The 16804-nt window shown below is 52.4% G+C and overlaps 1 protein-coding gene across 1 annotated transcript in view; it reads left to right on the top strand.

Moving 5' to 3' along the window:
- Nucleotides 1-16804, top strand: part of SKAP1 (src kinase associated phosphoprotein 1) — a 158301-nt gene that overhangs the window by 27202 nt on the left and 114295 nt on the right. Inside the window, exon 4 of the mRNA XM_064636563.1 lies at nucleotides 5226-5333. Coding sequence (XP_064492633.1) covers nucleotides 5226-5333 — 108 coding nt within the window. The remainder of the gene's footprint in view (nucleotides 1-5225; nucleotides 5334-16804) is intronic.

Below are 16804 nucleotides of genomic sequence, written 5' to 3'. Positions count from 1 at the left end.
CTCTGTGGGTCCAGCCCGGGGAGGGGGGATGGATGTCAACTTGTGGATGTGTCTCACGGTGATGTGCAATAAGAAAACACGGATATTTGAGGCAAATATAGTGTTATCCAGGCCCTGGCACTTCTGAGGGAGTCAATAATCGGCGTGAAGGAGGTGCAGAAAACCTGCCTGCACCAAACCCCTCAGTTCTTTCCCATATTCCCCTATATATTCCCATATAACCACGAGGATCCAAACGGGAGCCGACGGAGCCCTTTAAGCCATTGGGGGAAGAAAAAAAAAAAAAAAGGAGAAACATCATACATTTCCCAGCCCATAAATGCATTTAAAAAGGTATATAATTTATAACAGCAGCGTTGACAGAGCTTTAACTACACTACAAGAGCTAAACTATAATATATTTAGATGTGAGTGGTGCTGACTGTGTGGGCGCGTCTCTGTTGATGCGTTTTCCATGTGATTCCTCCATAATTTCCGCCAGTGATTGTAGGAAAAGGGACATTAAACCCCGAGTATTGATAATACTTTTACAGCTCTGCTTTGGGGAAATGCGTTGCTGCTAAATTAGCCCCTGAAAAAAAAAAAAGAAATCTAAGAGATATTAACACTGTCAGGCACGAAGGCAGATGGGATTTGGATCAGAGCCCTTTATTTGGAGCGGTTGATGCCGAGGAGTCGTTACTTGGAGAGCAGGAACTTTTTGTTTTCCTGGAATATTAACTGGAGTTGGGGATTTTCCTCCTGCTCTGGCACCAAGGAGCTCATCATAAAAGTGTAAATGGGACCCGCCTGGTATTGATTTTTCTGACGCTCTAAAAAGATGCTTAATGAAACTCTGGGTACCTGGAGAAAGACCTTCACTGAATGCAAACTAAGCTTAATTGCAGTTCCCTTAACAAGCTGCTGAAGATGAATTTTTTTTCTTTTTTTCTCTCTGACAAAGCCCTTTCACCTGTTTAAATTGTTTCTCTTCCTGTGTGTGCCTGGATGCATTAATTCAGCTTTTTTTTTTTAATCTTTTCACCCCCCTCTGTGAGACCCAACTGCAGCTCAAAGGCAGGAAAACTTCCTTACTGGTTTGTGCACGGAAAAAATGTTTTAGTCTCGGGGAAAAATTGATTTTTTAGGTGTCAATGAAAGGTTCTAGTCTTGAAAAAAGAGTGACTGTCCCTCTCCTGCTTCTGCAGAGGGGAGAGATGGGTGTGGAGGAACATTCTGGCTTTGCACAACTGAATTCCAGCAAAGCCAGAACCCAAACTGGGGGTTTTCTGGTGTTTGTCCCCAAAGCTGCAGCTCCAGGTCCTGCAGCTCAGCCAGAGCAGTGGCAGGGCTTTGAATTTTACTCCCCAGTGCTGCAGGCCCCTGATTCAAACAGGAAGGGAAGGGGCAGGTTATTCCCTGGATTGCAGAGAGCAGGGTTGGTGCTCTGAGGTTGTGGAGGAGAAGCAACAGCCTGTTCCCTGAGCATGGAATGGTTTGGGATGGAAGGGGCCTTAAAGCTCATCCAGTTCCACCCCTTCCACTCTCCCAGGTTGCTCCAACCCGGCCTTGGACACTTCCAGGGATGGGGCAGCCACAGCTCCTCTGGGCAACCTGGGCCAGGGCCTCCCCACCCTCCCAGGGAAGGATTTTTCCCTGGATTTCCCCTCTCTCCCTGCCCTCTGGCAGTGGGAAGCCGTTCCCCCTGGTCCTGACACTTGTAAATAATCTCGTGGTGACTCTTCCTCCTGTGGGTCCTCCCTGCTCAGAGCCCTGTTAGTGCCAGAGAAGGTTCTTTTTGGTCTCTTGGTGTTTTTTCCTCCCCCAGTGCCTCCCCCAGAGGTTTTGGCTCTGCCTGATGCCAGGTCTGGGTGACCTCCCTGGGTCCTGCAGGACCTGGTGTGGCTTCTGTGACCTGTCCAAAGGCACTGGACTTCTCCTGGAGACACCAGGGACACATCTGCCCCCTCTGGAACTGCTCAGAACTGAGAAGTATGAAAGATAAGTATAAATCTGTGTTAATTCCACAGAAAGCCTTCAAGCTTCCCTGCTGCTGCAGGAAGTGCCAGGCAGCTCAAAGATGGGATAACCTCATCTTTCCTGTACCACAAAACAAGAAATCCAGGTCTTCAACCCCCCTGGGGACAGCAAACAGTGCCAGGGGAGCCCCTGGATGAGGTTTAAGCCCAAGAAACCTCTTGCTGTTTCCCTTAGAGCCAATCTTGGGTTTGTTTGTGCTCCAAAGAGCGACAAGTCGGGGGATTTTGCAGGGGATTGGAGCAGGAAGATGGAGCAGCACTGCGTCAGGTGCAGGGTAATTATTTGCCGGGGTTCTGTGCCTATTTGGTTTTTATTCCCTGTGTTTTCATTAAAAGCTAATGAGTTTTTTCTTCATCAGAACAATAGCTTGGCCCCTGACAAGTTGTTGGTTATTTTTTTTTTTCTGCTTGGACTCAACTGGCTGTTGCTGCTCCATAAACTTTATGGAGAGAAAGTGGATTAAAGCACAGAGAAGTTCTGGTGATGCAAATCCAAATGGAAAAGCCATAGGATTAGTTTCAGGCGGCAGAGTTGTTTTTCCTTTGGTTTCTGTTTTTTTTCCTTTGGTTTCTGTTTTTTTTCCCTTTGGTTTCTGTTTTTTTTCCTTTGGTTTCTGTTTTGTGACTCGAGAGGTGGTGTTTGAAAACATTCCTAAGGGAAGCAAACACCTTTGTTTGGGTTGATTTGTGCTGCAGCAGCTCGCAGGGTCCCGGCTCTTGCCGTGCTTGGAACGCTCCCTGGATGGGGAGATCTTTATAGATTTGATTCTTTTCTAGCTGAATTATGTTTGGGTGGATCGTGGGTGAGTTATTTTGGGGTGAACCCCCCGGTTTCCCCTCCTGCACGGGGATGAGGACGAGCGTATTCCATGTGTGGGAATTGCTCTGGGACCTGGGGCTCCGTGGTTGATGTGTGGAGCAGCTTCTCTTGGTGTGTGGAGCAGCTTCTCCTGCTGTTCAGGAGAGCAGTAAGTCCTCCTGTGACTGATTCCTGCAAGGCACTTTGCTGCTGGGGGCCCTTGTTCCCGTTCCAAGTGGTTTAGTGCAGCCACGCTCGGGCGCTCCCCGAGCCGGGCGCTCCCCGAGCCGGGCCCGGAACACTTTGCTCGTTATCCCCATAATCCTGCACCTGGATCTCGTTAGGAGGGACCACCTGTTACCTCCGTGCCGCTCTGGAAGAGCGGATTTTAACACAGCCTGCTCGGGCTGGGAGAAAATATCCTTTTCCAGGGGCTGAAGGGGCTTGGGGAAGGTGTCCGGTGGCGCCGGCGCATCCCGGGTGCACAGCACGGGGAGGCTCCTCCTGGGAATGAACCCCCTGTTTCCCTTTGGCTTTTTATTAGAGCCTTTTTATAGGGCTGAAACAGGGCAGAAACATCCCCCTGTCACACCCAGCTGAGCTGAGCACTGAGAGGACTCGGCCAAGGTCGGAGCGCTCAGGGATGTGCTCGGAGCCTGCTCAGCAGAGTGGGGCTTTGTCTCTGCTTTTTAACCCCTCACTGGGTATTTTTTACCTCCTGGAGGTGCCCGTGTGAGTTTTGGGTTCTTGCAGCACGCAGGAACGTGCTTGGCTTGGTCTTCATGGCCCAGGATGAGCGTGTGGGTGGGTGATCCCGGGGATCCCGTGGGATCCATCGGGAGGGAGCAGAGCCTGCCCTTTTGGGGCCGGGGAACCCTCAGCTTCTCCTCTTGGCACGAGGAGTCAGCAGTGCAGATGGTGCTGCACGATGGCACCTCCCCAAAGGAGAGGAGTCATTTTCTGAATTTCCTTTTTTCCCTCTGAAATCCGATGGTTCCACCCTGAGGCTGCTGGAAGCAAAGTGGGAATAGAGCCGGGAAAGGGTTTTATTGCTGCTCGGGCTCTTCCCCTGTGGGGAAAGCTGTCATGGCTTCAAGGATGGGCTGCCAGGGACCCCAGTGCTGTGTCACTGACCCCCCAAAAGCCTTTGGTAAATCCCAAAGTCAGATCTCCCATCGCATTTTCAAGACCTTTGAGCTCTTGGTGTCAAGGAGGCTCTGCCTGTGTCTGGCCCGGTGTGATTTGTGCTTGAACGAGCTGAGCTGGGGGAGGACAGTCTCGTGCATTATGTTCTTCACAGGCAGGTTGTTGCTTTGCATGAGGAACTGGAAGTTTTCTTGACTGCAGGAGCCTGGGGGGGGGTCTGAGGGAGCTTCAGGTTGTTAAAAATAAACCACCTCCAAAATATTGTCAGGTCTTTCTGCAGCTGAGGCTTTAAGAGCATCTCCACTCTGGTTCTTGGAGGAGGGATGAAAGAGGGTTGGAACCTCCCTGCCAGGCCCCTGGTGCCCTTTCATCAGGGCTTGATTTAAAACTCACTCTGTTTGCCGAGATAAAACTTGGGTTTAGTGTTTGAGCACAATTAACATCAGCTGAAAACTCCCCTTTCTGGCTGTTTGGTGCGTGTTGAATGAGCAAGCAGCTGTCTTTACCTCTGCTATCAGCAGCCTGGGCTCTGTGTGCTCAGGAAATATCAGCTTGAAAAGACCCCCCTTTTCACTTTGTTTAGGGGTGAGTGGTGTTTTCCTTTCCAGGTAGGCCAGGGCTCCGTTTACATTAAAATTTGCTGTTAACATCTGTCACTGCAGTGCCTCCAAGTGCCTCCTGCAGAAAACCCAATATCAGTCACAAATTCCCCAGCAAAAATAAAATTGGCTGCCCCATCCAAGGGTGGGGATGGAACAGCTCCTGCCTCCACACCCAGATGTGGGGCTCTGTGAACTCGTGTGTGCCTGCCTGGCACGGAGTCAGCCTCTTTATCCCTGTCACTCTCCAATGAAGGATCTCAGAGCTTTTTTCCTAAAACACAGGGAGATTATTCATTCTGGTGGAGCAGGTGGCACAGTGCTCTGTTCTGCACGGGGATGATTTATGGGGAGGTTATTTGCTGAGAGTGAGAACAAGGAGTTTTGATGTACTTCTGATAGTTTGGCCCCCAAAAGTGGTGTTTTCAGCTCCTTCCTTGTGTGCCTTCCAGGAATGGAGGCTGCCCATATCCAGCAGGAGTGTTCTGGCAGCAGGAATGCGCTGCCTTGGCCCTGAGTGAGGGGTCTGGCCCTAAATCCCTTAAAAACCCACAAAAGCATTTTGGGGCTTTGTAGAGAACTTCGGTGGGAGCTGGGAGGAAAGGCAGGAATATTTGGGTCTGAGGATGTGCCCACTAAAATCAGGCTCTCTTCTCTTTCTAGGGGAGGATCAACATGAGCCTGGCTTTGGACAGGACAGTTCTGACGAAAATCAGAGCTGCAGTTTGGCCCCTTCCATGACATCCCTCCCATCAGACCTGCAGGAGGAGGGTAAGTCACTGATGGTTCTTGGAGTTTCACTGATGGTTCTTGAAGTTCTTTGAGTGGAGAAGGTGGAAAGCTGGGAGTGATCCCTCAGGACTTCCTTGTCTTCCACCCATCTCACATGGTTTTGGTTTTGTTTGCTGACTGGTACATCTCTTTGTCAATGACCATGAAATGTTGTGATGACCCTGATTTTAATGTTATGGAAGTTTACCTGTGTTTCTTGATCACCTCTGTACAAGCTGGGCTTGGTTGGTCTGTTTTGGGTTGTCAGTGATGGAAAAAATGCGGAATCTTCCCTGGTGTCCAACATTTCCCAGAGTTAATGAGCGACTTTGGGGCGTTTCTTGGGTGCTCAACCTCCCTCTTCAGAGGGGCTGAGCTAAAGGGCACCGAGCAGCCTCGATTCCCCAAGTAGAACATCCTTGCAGGAGGAGTGGGAACACTTAAAAACTCCCCAAGCTGGCTCTCGTCGTCATCCAAATGTCCCTGATTTCTCTGAGCGTGAAAATTCATTTTTTCTGGTTGTTGTTTGTTTGTTTTTTGTGGGGCTTTTTGCTGCCACCCTCTCTTTCTCCATTCAGCCCCCCTGGAGCACCCACCCTGCTCCTGCTGTGGGCTGGGAGAGCTCCTGGAGCACCCACCCTGCTCCTGCTGTGGGCTGGGAGAGCTCCTGGATCCCGACGGAGCCCTCGGGGTGATGGAAACCCAACCCAGTGATGGAAAGGGTTACGGGGTGATCCCTCTGCCCACAGCCAGAGGGATAAATTGGCCCGTTGTGGGACTGTTGTGGGAACATCCTCATCATTCCTGAGGCCTTTTCCCACCACCAAGAGGTCGTGCCCTTCCCTGCAAACCCGCCGTGCCGTTGAACGCCGCCTCTCCCACCTTCCTGGTTTTCCAGCTTCATTAAATCCAGGCTCGAGGGAAGGAGTCTCTGGGTGGGTTTGGAGGGCAGGGAGAGCCCAGCAGTGTGAATTTGGGACAGGCTGTTTTAATTTTGGCTGCTCTGGGCTTGGCTGTGGGAAGGGGAGAACGTTGGGAGCCGTCCCCGGGGGGAGCGGGAAGGGCTGGAGAGGGCTGGGGATGGTTTTACTCAATGAGCCGTGGCCCCGCTCCACGGGCTCGTCCCCCAGGAGTGATTAGGGAGCCAATGTTTGCTCAGGGCTGGGAAGCACCGGGGAAGTCCTGAGGGCTGTGGTAATTCCTTAGGATTTCTTAGGGGACGCTCCCAGCTCCGCTCGGAGCGCGGGGAGACTCGGCAGAGACGGTTTTGTCCCGGGAAGTGGGAGCTCCCTTTGCTTGCTCGTGGCAGGGGGACCCCAGAGCCCTGAGGGGCAGGAGATCAGCTGGAAGAGGGTGGATTTGGGTGGGATATCAGGGGGAAACTCTTCCCTGTGAGGGAGGTGAGAGGCAGGGATGGATTTCCCAGGGAAGCTGTGGCTGCCCCAGCCCTGGAAGTGGCCAAGGCCGGGTTGGAGCACCCTGGGACGGTGGAAGGTGTCCCTGCCCGTGGCAGGGGTGGCACTGGATGGGATTTAAGGTCCCTCCCAACCCAACCCAACCCATTCTGGGATCCTATAAATTGTGCCACTTAATACTCAGCTCCTTCAGGAGCTTTGTGAGTTTGGGTCTGTGGGTTTATGGGGGATCTGTGGGTACAAGGGGGGTTTATGGGGGGTCAATGGGTACAAGGGGGGTTTTTGGGGTGTCAATGGGTACAAGAGAGGTCTCTGGGGGGTGTCTGTAGCTATGGGAGGGGTTTCTGGGTGGGGTGGGTGTGTCTGTGGGTGCTGGGGGGTGTCAGTGGGTGCTGGGGGGGGTCTGTGGGTACATGAGGGGGTTTCTGGGGGGTTCAGTGGGTACTGGGGGGATGTCACTGGGTGTTAGGGGAGGGTTCAGTGAATATTGGGAATATTCAGTAGGTGTTAGGGGATGTCAGGGCATGATGGGTGCATGGGGGGGCTTTTGGGAGGGTGTCAGTGTATGATGTGTACATGGGGGGGTTTTTGGGGGGTTGTCAGTGTATGATGGGGGGTTGTCAGTGTATGACGGGTACACGGTGTGTTTTTGGGGGGTGTCAGTGTATGACAGGGGGTTGTCAGTGTATGATGGGTACACGGTGTGTTTTTGGGGGGGTGTCAGTGTATGACAGGGGGTTGTCAGTGTGTGACGGGTACACGGTGTGTTTTTGGGGGGGTGTCAGTGTGTGACGGGTACACGGTGTGTTTTTGGGGGGGTCGCTGCCATTCCCGAGTTCTGCAGTGCCCTCGTGTGGCCCCTCTCGGCGCCGCACCCGCCTCCCGAGCCTCTGATTTCTGGGGTTTTATTAAAAAGCCCCACATCAGACAGTCCAAATCTCCCTCCCTAACCCGGGTATTCCCGGGAATTTCCCCTTCCCGTGGCGGGAGCCGAAGTGAAACCCCGGTGTTGCTGCAGGAGCAGCAGATCTCGCCTTTTCCACCCCAAAAATGGGAATTGTGGGGGGTTTTTTCCCCCCTGATGCCCCGCTCTGGCATCAATAGAAGTGGTGAAGTGCTCGGGGGGCGAGGCTGGAGGGGCCAGTGGGACTTCAGATCCCTGAAGGAGCCACTTGCCCGAACATCAGGTTGAATAAAAAGGCTGAGAACCCGTCTCAGAAATGCTGAATATCCTCAACTTCCACGTCTGTGTGGCTCAAACCCCCCGAAATCCCCGCAGAGGAGTGGAAATTTCTCTTGTGCAGGGGTTGAAAGCTTTACATTTTTCTTTTCAGTACCATTAGAAGCAATTAGTGCTGCCTCCCCGACGTCCAGAAATGGCTTTTTGTTGCTTTTAACCGGGTTATTATAAACTTGCTGTCGATGGGAATTTTAAAGCTTTATGAAAAGAGCCCAGAAAACATTTGGGGAGGGGGTGGGAGGGGGTCTGTGACTGGGGAGATGCTGGTGAAAAGGAGAAACCTTCATCCTTCCTGTTGCCAAAAAGCCCAGGGAGTGAGAGGTTAAACCCACAGGTCAGTTCTTCCTCCTCCTTCCTTCTCGTGGCCTGGAGCAGGTTTGACCACTTCAACCTCTGAGCTCTGCCAAGGGGAGGAGATGTTTAGAAAACAACACGTTTTCTAAAAAAAAACCACCTAAACCACACCAATTTCTGCCCCGGGTGGCATTTTTGGGAAGGAAATCAGCCTCCCTTAAACCTCCAGAGCTCAGGGCCTTTGATTTATCATTTTTTGGGGGATGGAAATGCACCATAACGTCAGTGCTTCCAAGCCTGGGGTGGGAATGTCTCTGGCATCCTGCAGATAAGTTCCTGGGATGGTTCTTGGGCTGGTCAGAAGGTTTTTGGCCGTGTTTTTTTTTTGGTTCACCTCTCTATTAAGGGTTATTTGTTTGGGGAGGGAGAGGAGGAGGGGGGGTTTGCTTGCAGGGGGCTGGGAATAGGTGCACAAATGATCCAGGAGAGCTCTGGAGAGAAGGAGCAGCGGTGGCAGTGACACCACCAGGATTTCCAGCTTCATTTCAAACCAACCCCAAAGTGGCTCCGTGGGCTCATTTTTGGGATTTCAAAGCTGTGGCAAAACGAGGAATTGCTGCAGAAATCCCAACTTGTGGCTGCAGATGCTGCTCCTGAGGGGAGTCCTCTGAGCCTGGAGGTTTGTGGGTGCCCCTCTGGAGCTCAGAGTTGTTCCTCCTCCGGGCAGAGACGTTGGGAAGTTGGTCTGAGAGGCTGTTTCTGTGCCCGGAGGGTCGGTGCCATCACGGGGGTTTCTCCCCTGTCTGACCCCCCCCTTATCTTCCCCTGCATCCCAGAAAAGCAGCTTTTCTGTATCAAATGTTGAATCAACACGTGGGCAGTGACTGAGGGGAGGAGCAGGGGGTGAGTCCTGGTGGGTGGTGCTGGGCCCTGCTTGGGGCTGGCAGCCTGGATTGCCGAGGAGCATCTTCTCTGCTGCCTCCTCAGCCCTTTTAGGGGACAAAATCAGATCAGACCCCAAAATATTTCGTTCCCACCCATCCCCACACTGAAGTGGGTTGCAGTTTCATGGTTTATTTGCAGCTGAGGGCTGTCAGCCTCAGGATCCAGCGCTGGGTTTAAATCAGGAGTTGCTCTCACACCAAACAACAGGTTTGGGATTCGCTCCTTGGGTGGTTTCGAGCCCGGGTTTGTGGTTTGGAAAGAGGTTTCTGCCCAGCCCTGGGGGTGGTTTTTAAGCTGAGGTTCTCAAGTGATTCCTTGATGGCAAAGAGCTCGTAAGAAAACCAGAAATGTTATGAAACGTGTGGTGTAAAATCTCAGCAGTTCCGTGGGGCCCCAGCCAGGAGTTGTAATTGAAATCGCTTAGAAGTCAGAGAAAAGCCAATAACTTATTAATGCAGCTTTTCTAAAGCAAAAATCCTGCCTCCTTTGCTGTTTGCCAGCAGGGAAAAAGCATAATTAAAGTTTCTTTGTATTGCTTTGTGAGCGCAGGGGCTCAGAGGGGAGGGGGAGATTTATTTTCCGTACCTGGAGGATGGTTTTTAACCACGAGGGGTGAGTTGGGTTTGGTTTTTTTTTTAGCAAGCGCCTTAAAAACCAGCAAATCTGCGTGAAAATAGGAAGCTGGCTTATGATCCAGCCCCAGAGGAACTGCAGTGGGGGGATGCCCTCATCCTGTGGGTTATTCCAGTGGGATCAGGGGGCTGTGGGAGCTGTCACAGGAGCCAGGATGGAGCTTCCTCGGAGCTTCCCACGTGAATTATCAAATGTAGAGATTTCTGCTGGGATGGGGGGCTGGGATAAGTTGTGCCCCCGCCTCCCAAGAGCCTTTTTATCCGTGAGGGTGGAAACCTGGGGAGCAAACGCTTCGTGTCTCTGTTCTCCCCCCCAGCAGAGGGGTCAACATGCAGGAAATGTAAGTTAACAAAGTGCCAGGGTGGAACTTCAGCCCAACTTCTCCTCTGCCCCTTTTTTTTCCCTAAGGAAGTGATTCCAGTGTCCTAAACAGGCACCAGAGTCTCTTGTCACCCACCACCTGCACAGGGTTTTCTCCATAGGAGGGATTTTAGGAAGGTGGCAGAGGAGAAGCCACTTTTGGATTATCCAGTTGGTGCCCCTTGAGTGTGCAGGTGCCCAGAGCCCCTGGCTGGCACCAAGGACCTCCCTGGATTTGGGAAATGGGATTTCACCCTCCCCAAAGTGCCAGGGGTGCTGGGTTACAGCAACCCTGGGGTCGATGTTCCCTCACGTGGTGCATGAACAGCAGGATGAGATATTTGGTGGGTTCTGTGTCCGTCCTCCAACGGGAACAAGGGCAAGAGATGCTCGAGGTCCTGCACTCGAGATGTTCTGGGGCTGTAGCCAAGATTTGGGGGTTTTGTTGTTTCCCATTGGAGGTTTGAGTTGCTGAGGCCCTCAGCGAAGGAGACTCTTCCTCTGCTCGAGTGCTGAGGTGACACCAGGGGAAACTTCTCTTCATTTTGCTGTGGGACACATTTGTGTGACAGTTTGAGGCCAGAAAGGCACTTTTCCCATGTTCCTGCTCCACGTGCACCCAGAGCCTCGAGGGACAGAGGGCAGGATCCCTTCCAGTTAAAGGCAACCTCATCCCACAGCCATTCCCACAGAATCTGCTCACCTGGGGGGACCTGCCCGTGGGAATAACGATGGTTGTCCCCATTTCTTGCAGGATCAACCTGGAAACACTAACAAATCCTGCAGTGCCAACTTCCCAGCTGAGAGAAATGGTGTGGACAGCAATAAAAGCCCCTGCTATATATACATTAGCACGTGCTAAACTGCTGCTGACTCCATTCCATGTGCTCAAACGTGTGTTTCAACGTGAGCCGTGGGGAATATGTTAAATTATTACTCAGGTTATGCGGTGCTGAAAATCACTGTGTGCAAAAAATAAAGCCACTGTCCTGAAGAATTTAATTTAAGGACTTGGTTATAATAAATCCCGAAGTTGAAACGTGTTAAAGGACAACTGGAGGGAAGAAAAGGCCTCTCATTTTTTTTTTTTTTTCCTTGGGAAATGAAAGCTGTGTGAGGAGTCAGGTATAACTTTATTCAAGGAGCTTCTCTCCCCCAGAGCTCTCGTGGCTGCTGGTGGGTTTGTTGGAGCAAAAGGAGTCTCCCTCAGATGTTGTGTCACTGTGGTTCTGCAGGCAGGAGTTGGGGGGGGTGTTTTATGGAGTAGCTTTGGAACATCAAGGCTTTCAGGTGATGAACTGCCCCTTAAAACCAGTTAAACTCTTATTGTTTAACCCTGGGATGGGGTGTCCAGGTTGGTTTGGGGTCAGTGAGGTGGGGGCAGAGCCGGTGGGCTCCGGGCAAACACTGGGACTTCTCCTCCTCCTCCTCCGGTGTCACGGGAAGAGCAGCCGAAACAATCAGCATCATCCTTCACCCTGATAATGCCTTCTCACCAACTAATAGCTCCTTGTTCATCAAGGAAACGAATGTGTGTGGAGGTGACACGCTCTTCACCCGCCGCTCTTTGTCCCGGGGTCCTCCAGACTGATCCTATCAGCCCCGGCGCTGACAAATGTCCCCCCAAACTTTAACACCACGGAAAATTGAGTTATGGGGCTTTAAGGTTAGACTCCTCTGGCTGAAGGTTGATTGTCTCCGAGAGATAAAGGGATCAGCACTCCACAGTAACAGAATCTTTGCCACGGGATAATGCCTGTTATTGAGCTCACAGCTCTCTTGATTTGGTTACAGAGCTTCGCCCCCATTTTTTTTTCCCCCCCGCGCTCGTGGGTTTAAAGTGGGAGCTGCTGCTTCAAATTGGTGAATTGCTGCTGTTCCTCTCTCCACCCTCAGCCTGTGCTTGAGCAAACGCTCTTGGCAGACAGATCAGTTCCTCCCAACGTCCTATCACCCCGGGCTGTGCCTCTGCAGCCCCAGCTTTGAACTGAGTTGCCCTCCCAGTGGCACCTTCCCAGCAATGAGTGGGGCTTGGGCAGCCTTGGGAGGAAGAAACCTTGTCTTCCTCACCTGGACAATCCCAAAGAGCTCGTTAGGCAAATCAGGGAGTTGCAGGGGAGAGCTTTGAGCTGGTTTTGCAGGGAGGTTCATCCACTGGAGTGGAGGAAATAATTCTCATTGAGCTGCGGCCGCTGCAGAGTTCAAGTGGCTTCACTCGGGTCCAGTGAACACTCATAGGATGGTTTGGGTTGGAAGGGACCTTAAAATTGTCTCATTTCAACCCCCTGCCATGGGCAGGGACACCTTCCACTCAGAGAGAAGCATCTCAAAGCCCTGGAGCCCCAATCACCCTGCTCAGGTTCCCTGGAGCCCCAAGCCCCCTGCTCAGGTTCCCTTGAGCCCCAACCACCCTGCTCAGGTTCCCTGGAGCCCCAATCACCCTGCTCGGGTTCCCTGGAGCCCTAAACACCCTGCTCAGGTTCCCTGGAGCCCCAAGCCCCTTGCTCAGGTTCCCTGGAGCCCCAAGCCCCCTGCTCGGGTTCCCTGGAGCCCCAAGCCCCCTGCTCGGGTTCCCTGGCTGAAGAACTATTTTGCATTTAGCAACGAAACTTGGCCATCTGCTGGAAAGGAAGATGGTCTGGTGTTGCATTTGCAGAGGATCAAAGCACTGACAAAAAAAAGGATGGAATCTGGGGGAGAAATGGAAAGTTTATTTTAGCTTTAAACTGATGGTTCCCGGGGCAAAGGCACTCGGTGCTGAGACAGCCCCGTGCTGAGGGCAAGGAGAGCCTGCCAGGAGATGCCTCAGAGGGGCAGTGGGTGAAGTCACAGAACCCAAGGGAGGACAAAATTTAGTGGGGTTGAAGCTCCTTGTAGTCTCTGAACTCCTTCCAAACCCTGGAAGCACTCTGCTGTCCCTGATAAACACCTGATGCATGAGGTGTGCGGGGAGGACGGGGCTGAGAGGGATGAGCTTCCCTTGAGGGTTTGGAGCAGGCAGGGGGTCGGTGGCAGCCCCTGCAAACACGTGTGGGGTGGTGCTCCCCACCCCCCAGGACTCGTGTCTCTGCTCTCCCTGCTCTCAGTCACCTGCACAGACAGAGCTCTGCTGTCCCCCAAAGGCCGTGGCCATCAGCAGGAGAGCCTTTGGCTCAGAGGAGCTTCCTCGTGTCCCCTCATTCCTGCTTCCCCGAGCTTCACTTGTATCCTCATCCTTCAAAGCAGAGCTGATTATTGCAGGGGCTGCAGGCTGAGTTCAGAGATCCTCTGGCTCTGCCCTTGGAGGGAAATGGTTTCCATCCTGTTCCTGTGCACGCCCTTCATGTGGTCAGTGGATGAGGTGCGAGTTGCCAAGATTTTGGGCCAGGGCCAGCCTTGGGGCGTAGCATCCTTGTGGCTGATGTTGGAAGAAGCCTCCTGTCACCCTGGCTCCCTTCCTCTCCGTGTCAGAGCTCCCTCTGTGCCACCAGTTTATTCCAGAGCTCCTCAATAACACCACAAGTTTGATTTTCTCCCCTTTTCACTCCGTGTCTTCCCCCGGTGCTGGGCGAGCCCTCAGATCGCTTTATTTTTGTCACCCTGGTTTATTCTTCAGCAGGATGGAGCTCATTTTACTCTCCCAGCCATTCCCTCACCCCTCCGTGTCCCCCACTCTTATTTCCTCCGCTTTCACTCGATATTTGCATTACCACCTAATTTAGTATCTTCCTGCTCCTTGAATTAATGGACTGTTTACTCTGCTCAGATAAAACGGGGACTAATACCCTGCAGAACCCCAACACAGGCGCTGCTCCCCACGTGACAAAAAGCCATTTATCACCCGCTTTTGTCTGTGGCCCTTGGGCCAATTTCCAGTGTGTGTGTGACGATTGCTTCTCTCCTCCTCTCCCAGAGCCGAGGGAAATTAATTTATTTTTTTTTTCCTTTTTTTTTTTTTTCCCTCTCCTTTCCCCCCGGTGAGATTTGCTGTGGCACCACATCAAACGCTCAGTAAAGCCCCCAGATATATTGCACCTTCCCCTGGTTCCCCCTGCTCTGCTCATTCTGTGCCTTGACCATGTGTGTGCCTGAGGTCAGTCCTCTCCTCACACCCCCAAAGGTTGCTTGTTGCTAAGAAAGCAATTATTGCTGAGGTGCCCATAAAGTCATTTAGTCCCTTTTTGATTGTTTGGTTTTTTTTTTTCCTCCCCCCCAGATGTTATTTTACGAGCATGACATTGGATTTTCACCTTCACCTCGGGGCTGTGTCTTTAAACTTGGGGGCTGCCTTTGCTTATTGTCCTCCCTGGGTGTCTGAGGTCTCTAAAATGTGATTAGAAGGGAAGACCAGGGGGTTTGGTAAATTTGGGAGCTTTGTGGCTGCAATTCCTGTGAGATTCCACGCCAGTGGGGGTCGCTGGGAAGGAAAAAAACAACCTCAGAAGTGCAAAATAATAAGTGGAAGTGCAAACTAAAAAGTGGGTGTGTTTGTGTGCCCCTTTCCACGCTCAAACCCCTGTCCTTGCTCAGGTAGCCCATGGCTACCTGAGCAATCCCTGGAGGAGCAGAGCAGGGCTTGGACTCCCTCAGGTTGTGGCAGCATCTCCCAAGTAGGTGAGGAACCTCCTCTGCCAACTTTGAGCTGTGCTTGTCACCTAGTGGACGTCAGGGTGGTGACACTGCTCCTGAGATGGTTTCCCACTTTCCTTTCTGCCAGGGTTGGTTTGGATTTGCTGTGTTTTCTACCTGTAGGTAAAAATTCCAGGTCTGCTCTGAGTGTCTCCCTGGATGAGATCCATCAGCTTTAATTATTTTGTTGGGGTGGGGGAAAAGCTGCTTATTTTAAACCAAAACAAAATTCTGTGTCCCTCCTCCCACCCAGCCTGGGAGAAATCTAGTTGGAAATAAAAAAAACCAACACGAACAGAAGCTTTTCTTTCCAAATGCAACTGGACTAAATTAAAGAAACACTTTAATTTTAAAAGGTCTTGCAAAGCCACTCTTAATTTGTTTAATAAAACCACCCCAACCAAACAGGAAAGCCGAGCAAGGAGGAGGCTGGAAAACACACCAACTTTTACTATGGAAAACCAACCAGCCCCACCAAGGGGGAAGTAAAGGCCAGACAGGAGGGGTATTTGAATATTCCCCTTTCCTCCTTTTCTTTGATATGCAAACTTGCTGCTGATCAAAGAACTCTGGGAGGAGGAGGAAGAGGAGGAGGAGGACAATAGTGTGGACCATGGTGACTTTGGGGTTTGACTTTGGGGGTTGACTTTGGGGTTTGACTTTGGGGTTTGCCTTTGGGGTTTGACTTTGGGGTTTGCCTTTGGGGGTTGACTTTGGGGTTTGCCTCCTTGGTCTGATGCTGTGCTGTCTGGGCCGGGCTCGGGGCTGGGGACAGGCCCTTTTTTTGCTCCCCTGCCCCTCGGTGTTCCCGTTGGAGCCCTGAATGGAGGGCTGAGGAGGGCTCAGCAGGGCTGCTGAGCTGTCCTGTTGGAGCCCTGAATGGAGGGATGAGGAGGGCTCAGCAGGGCTGCTGAGCTGTCCCGTTGGAGCCCCGAATGGAGGGATGAGGAGGGCTCAGCAGGGATGCTGAGCTGTCCTGTTGGAGCCCCGAATGGAGGGATGAGGAGGGCTCAGCAGGGCTGCTGAGCTGTCCTGTTGGAGCCCTGAATGGAGGGCTGAGGAGGGCTCAGCAGGGATGCTGAGCTGTCCCATTGGAGCCCTGAATGGAGGGATGAGGAGGGCTCAGCAGGGATGCTGAGCTGTCCTGTTGGAGCCCTGAATGGAGGGATGAGGAGGGCTCAGCAGGGATGCTGAGCTGTCCTGTTGGAGCCCTGAATGGAGGGATGAGGAGGGCTCAGCAGGGATGCTGAGCTGTCCTGTTGGAGCCCTGAATGGAGGGCTGAGGAGGGCTCAGCAGGGCTGCTGAGCTGTCCCGTTGGAGCCCTGAATGGAGGGATGAGGAGGGCTCAGCAGGGATGCTGAGCTGTGGGAGCACCGAAGGGCATCCAACGGCTGCGGCTCTGCCCACAGAGCCCCCCGTCCCTCCTGGGTACCCCGGGATGTGAAATCCCTGGGTTCAGGCTCGGGGCAGGTGGTGGGATTTGCTCCTTTAATCTCCAGCGTCTCTTTATTCCGGGAGCAGCTCCGGGGCATCCGAGCACGGCCTTTTCTCCCTCGCCCGGGGACCAGAACAAATAAATGGCTCTGCTGCCTCTGCCGGGCCTGGCGCTCCACCTACCTGCTCCTTCCAGCCCTGCTCCTTCTTTTGTTGTGCTGCTTGGGAAAAAAAAAAAAGAAAACAACACAAAAAAACCCAAGGAAAAGGGATTTGAGCAGTGGGTTGAAGTGTCCACACCTGCCCTCCCCTCCCCGGCTCGTTTTTCTCACCTTGGGGATGAGCAAACCCCCTCCCCTCCCAGGCTAACAGGACCCTGACTCAGAGTCACCCTTTTTTCCCCTTTGTTTACTCTTAGGTATTGAAGCCCTTTCGAGGTTGCTAATTATTTTCCAATTGCCCAAGACAAATGAGGAGGTTACGGAGGTGCCATTTCTCAGCGACCCCGCCTGTCAGTGGCCGGGGCTCTTCATTAATGTTG

This window comes from Pseudopipra pipra, chromosome 26, assembly GCF_036250125.1.
Source record: "Pseudopipra pipra isolate bDixPip1 chromosome 26, bDixPip1.hap1, whole genome shotgun sequence".
In the NCBI taxonomy this organism is placed as follows: domain Eukaryota; kingdom Metazoa; phylum Chordata; class Aves; order Passeriformes; family Pipridae; genus Pseudopipra; species Pseudopipra pipra.
The sequence above is the reverse complement of the archived record's forward strand: the minus strand, read 5'-3'. Positions and strand labels throughout refer to the sequence as shown.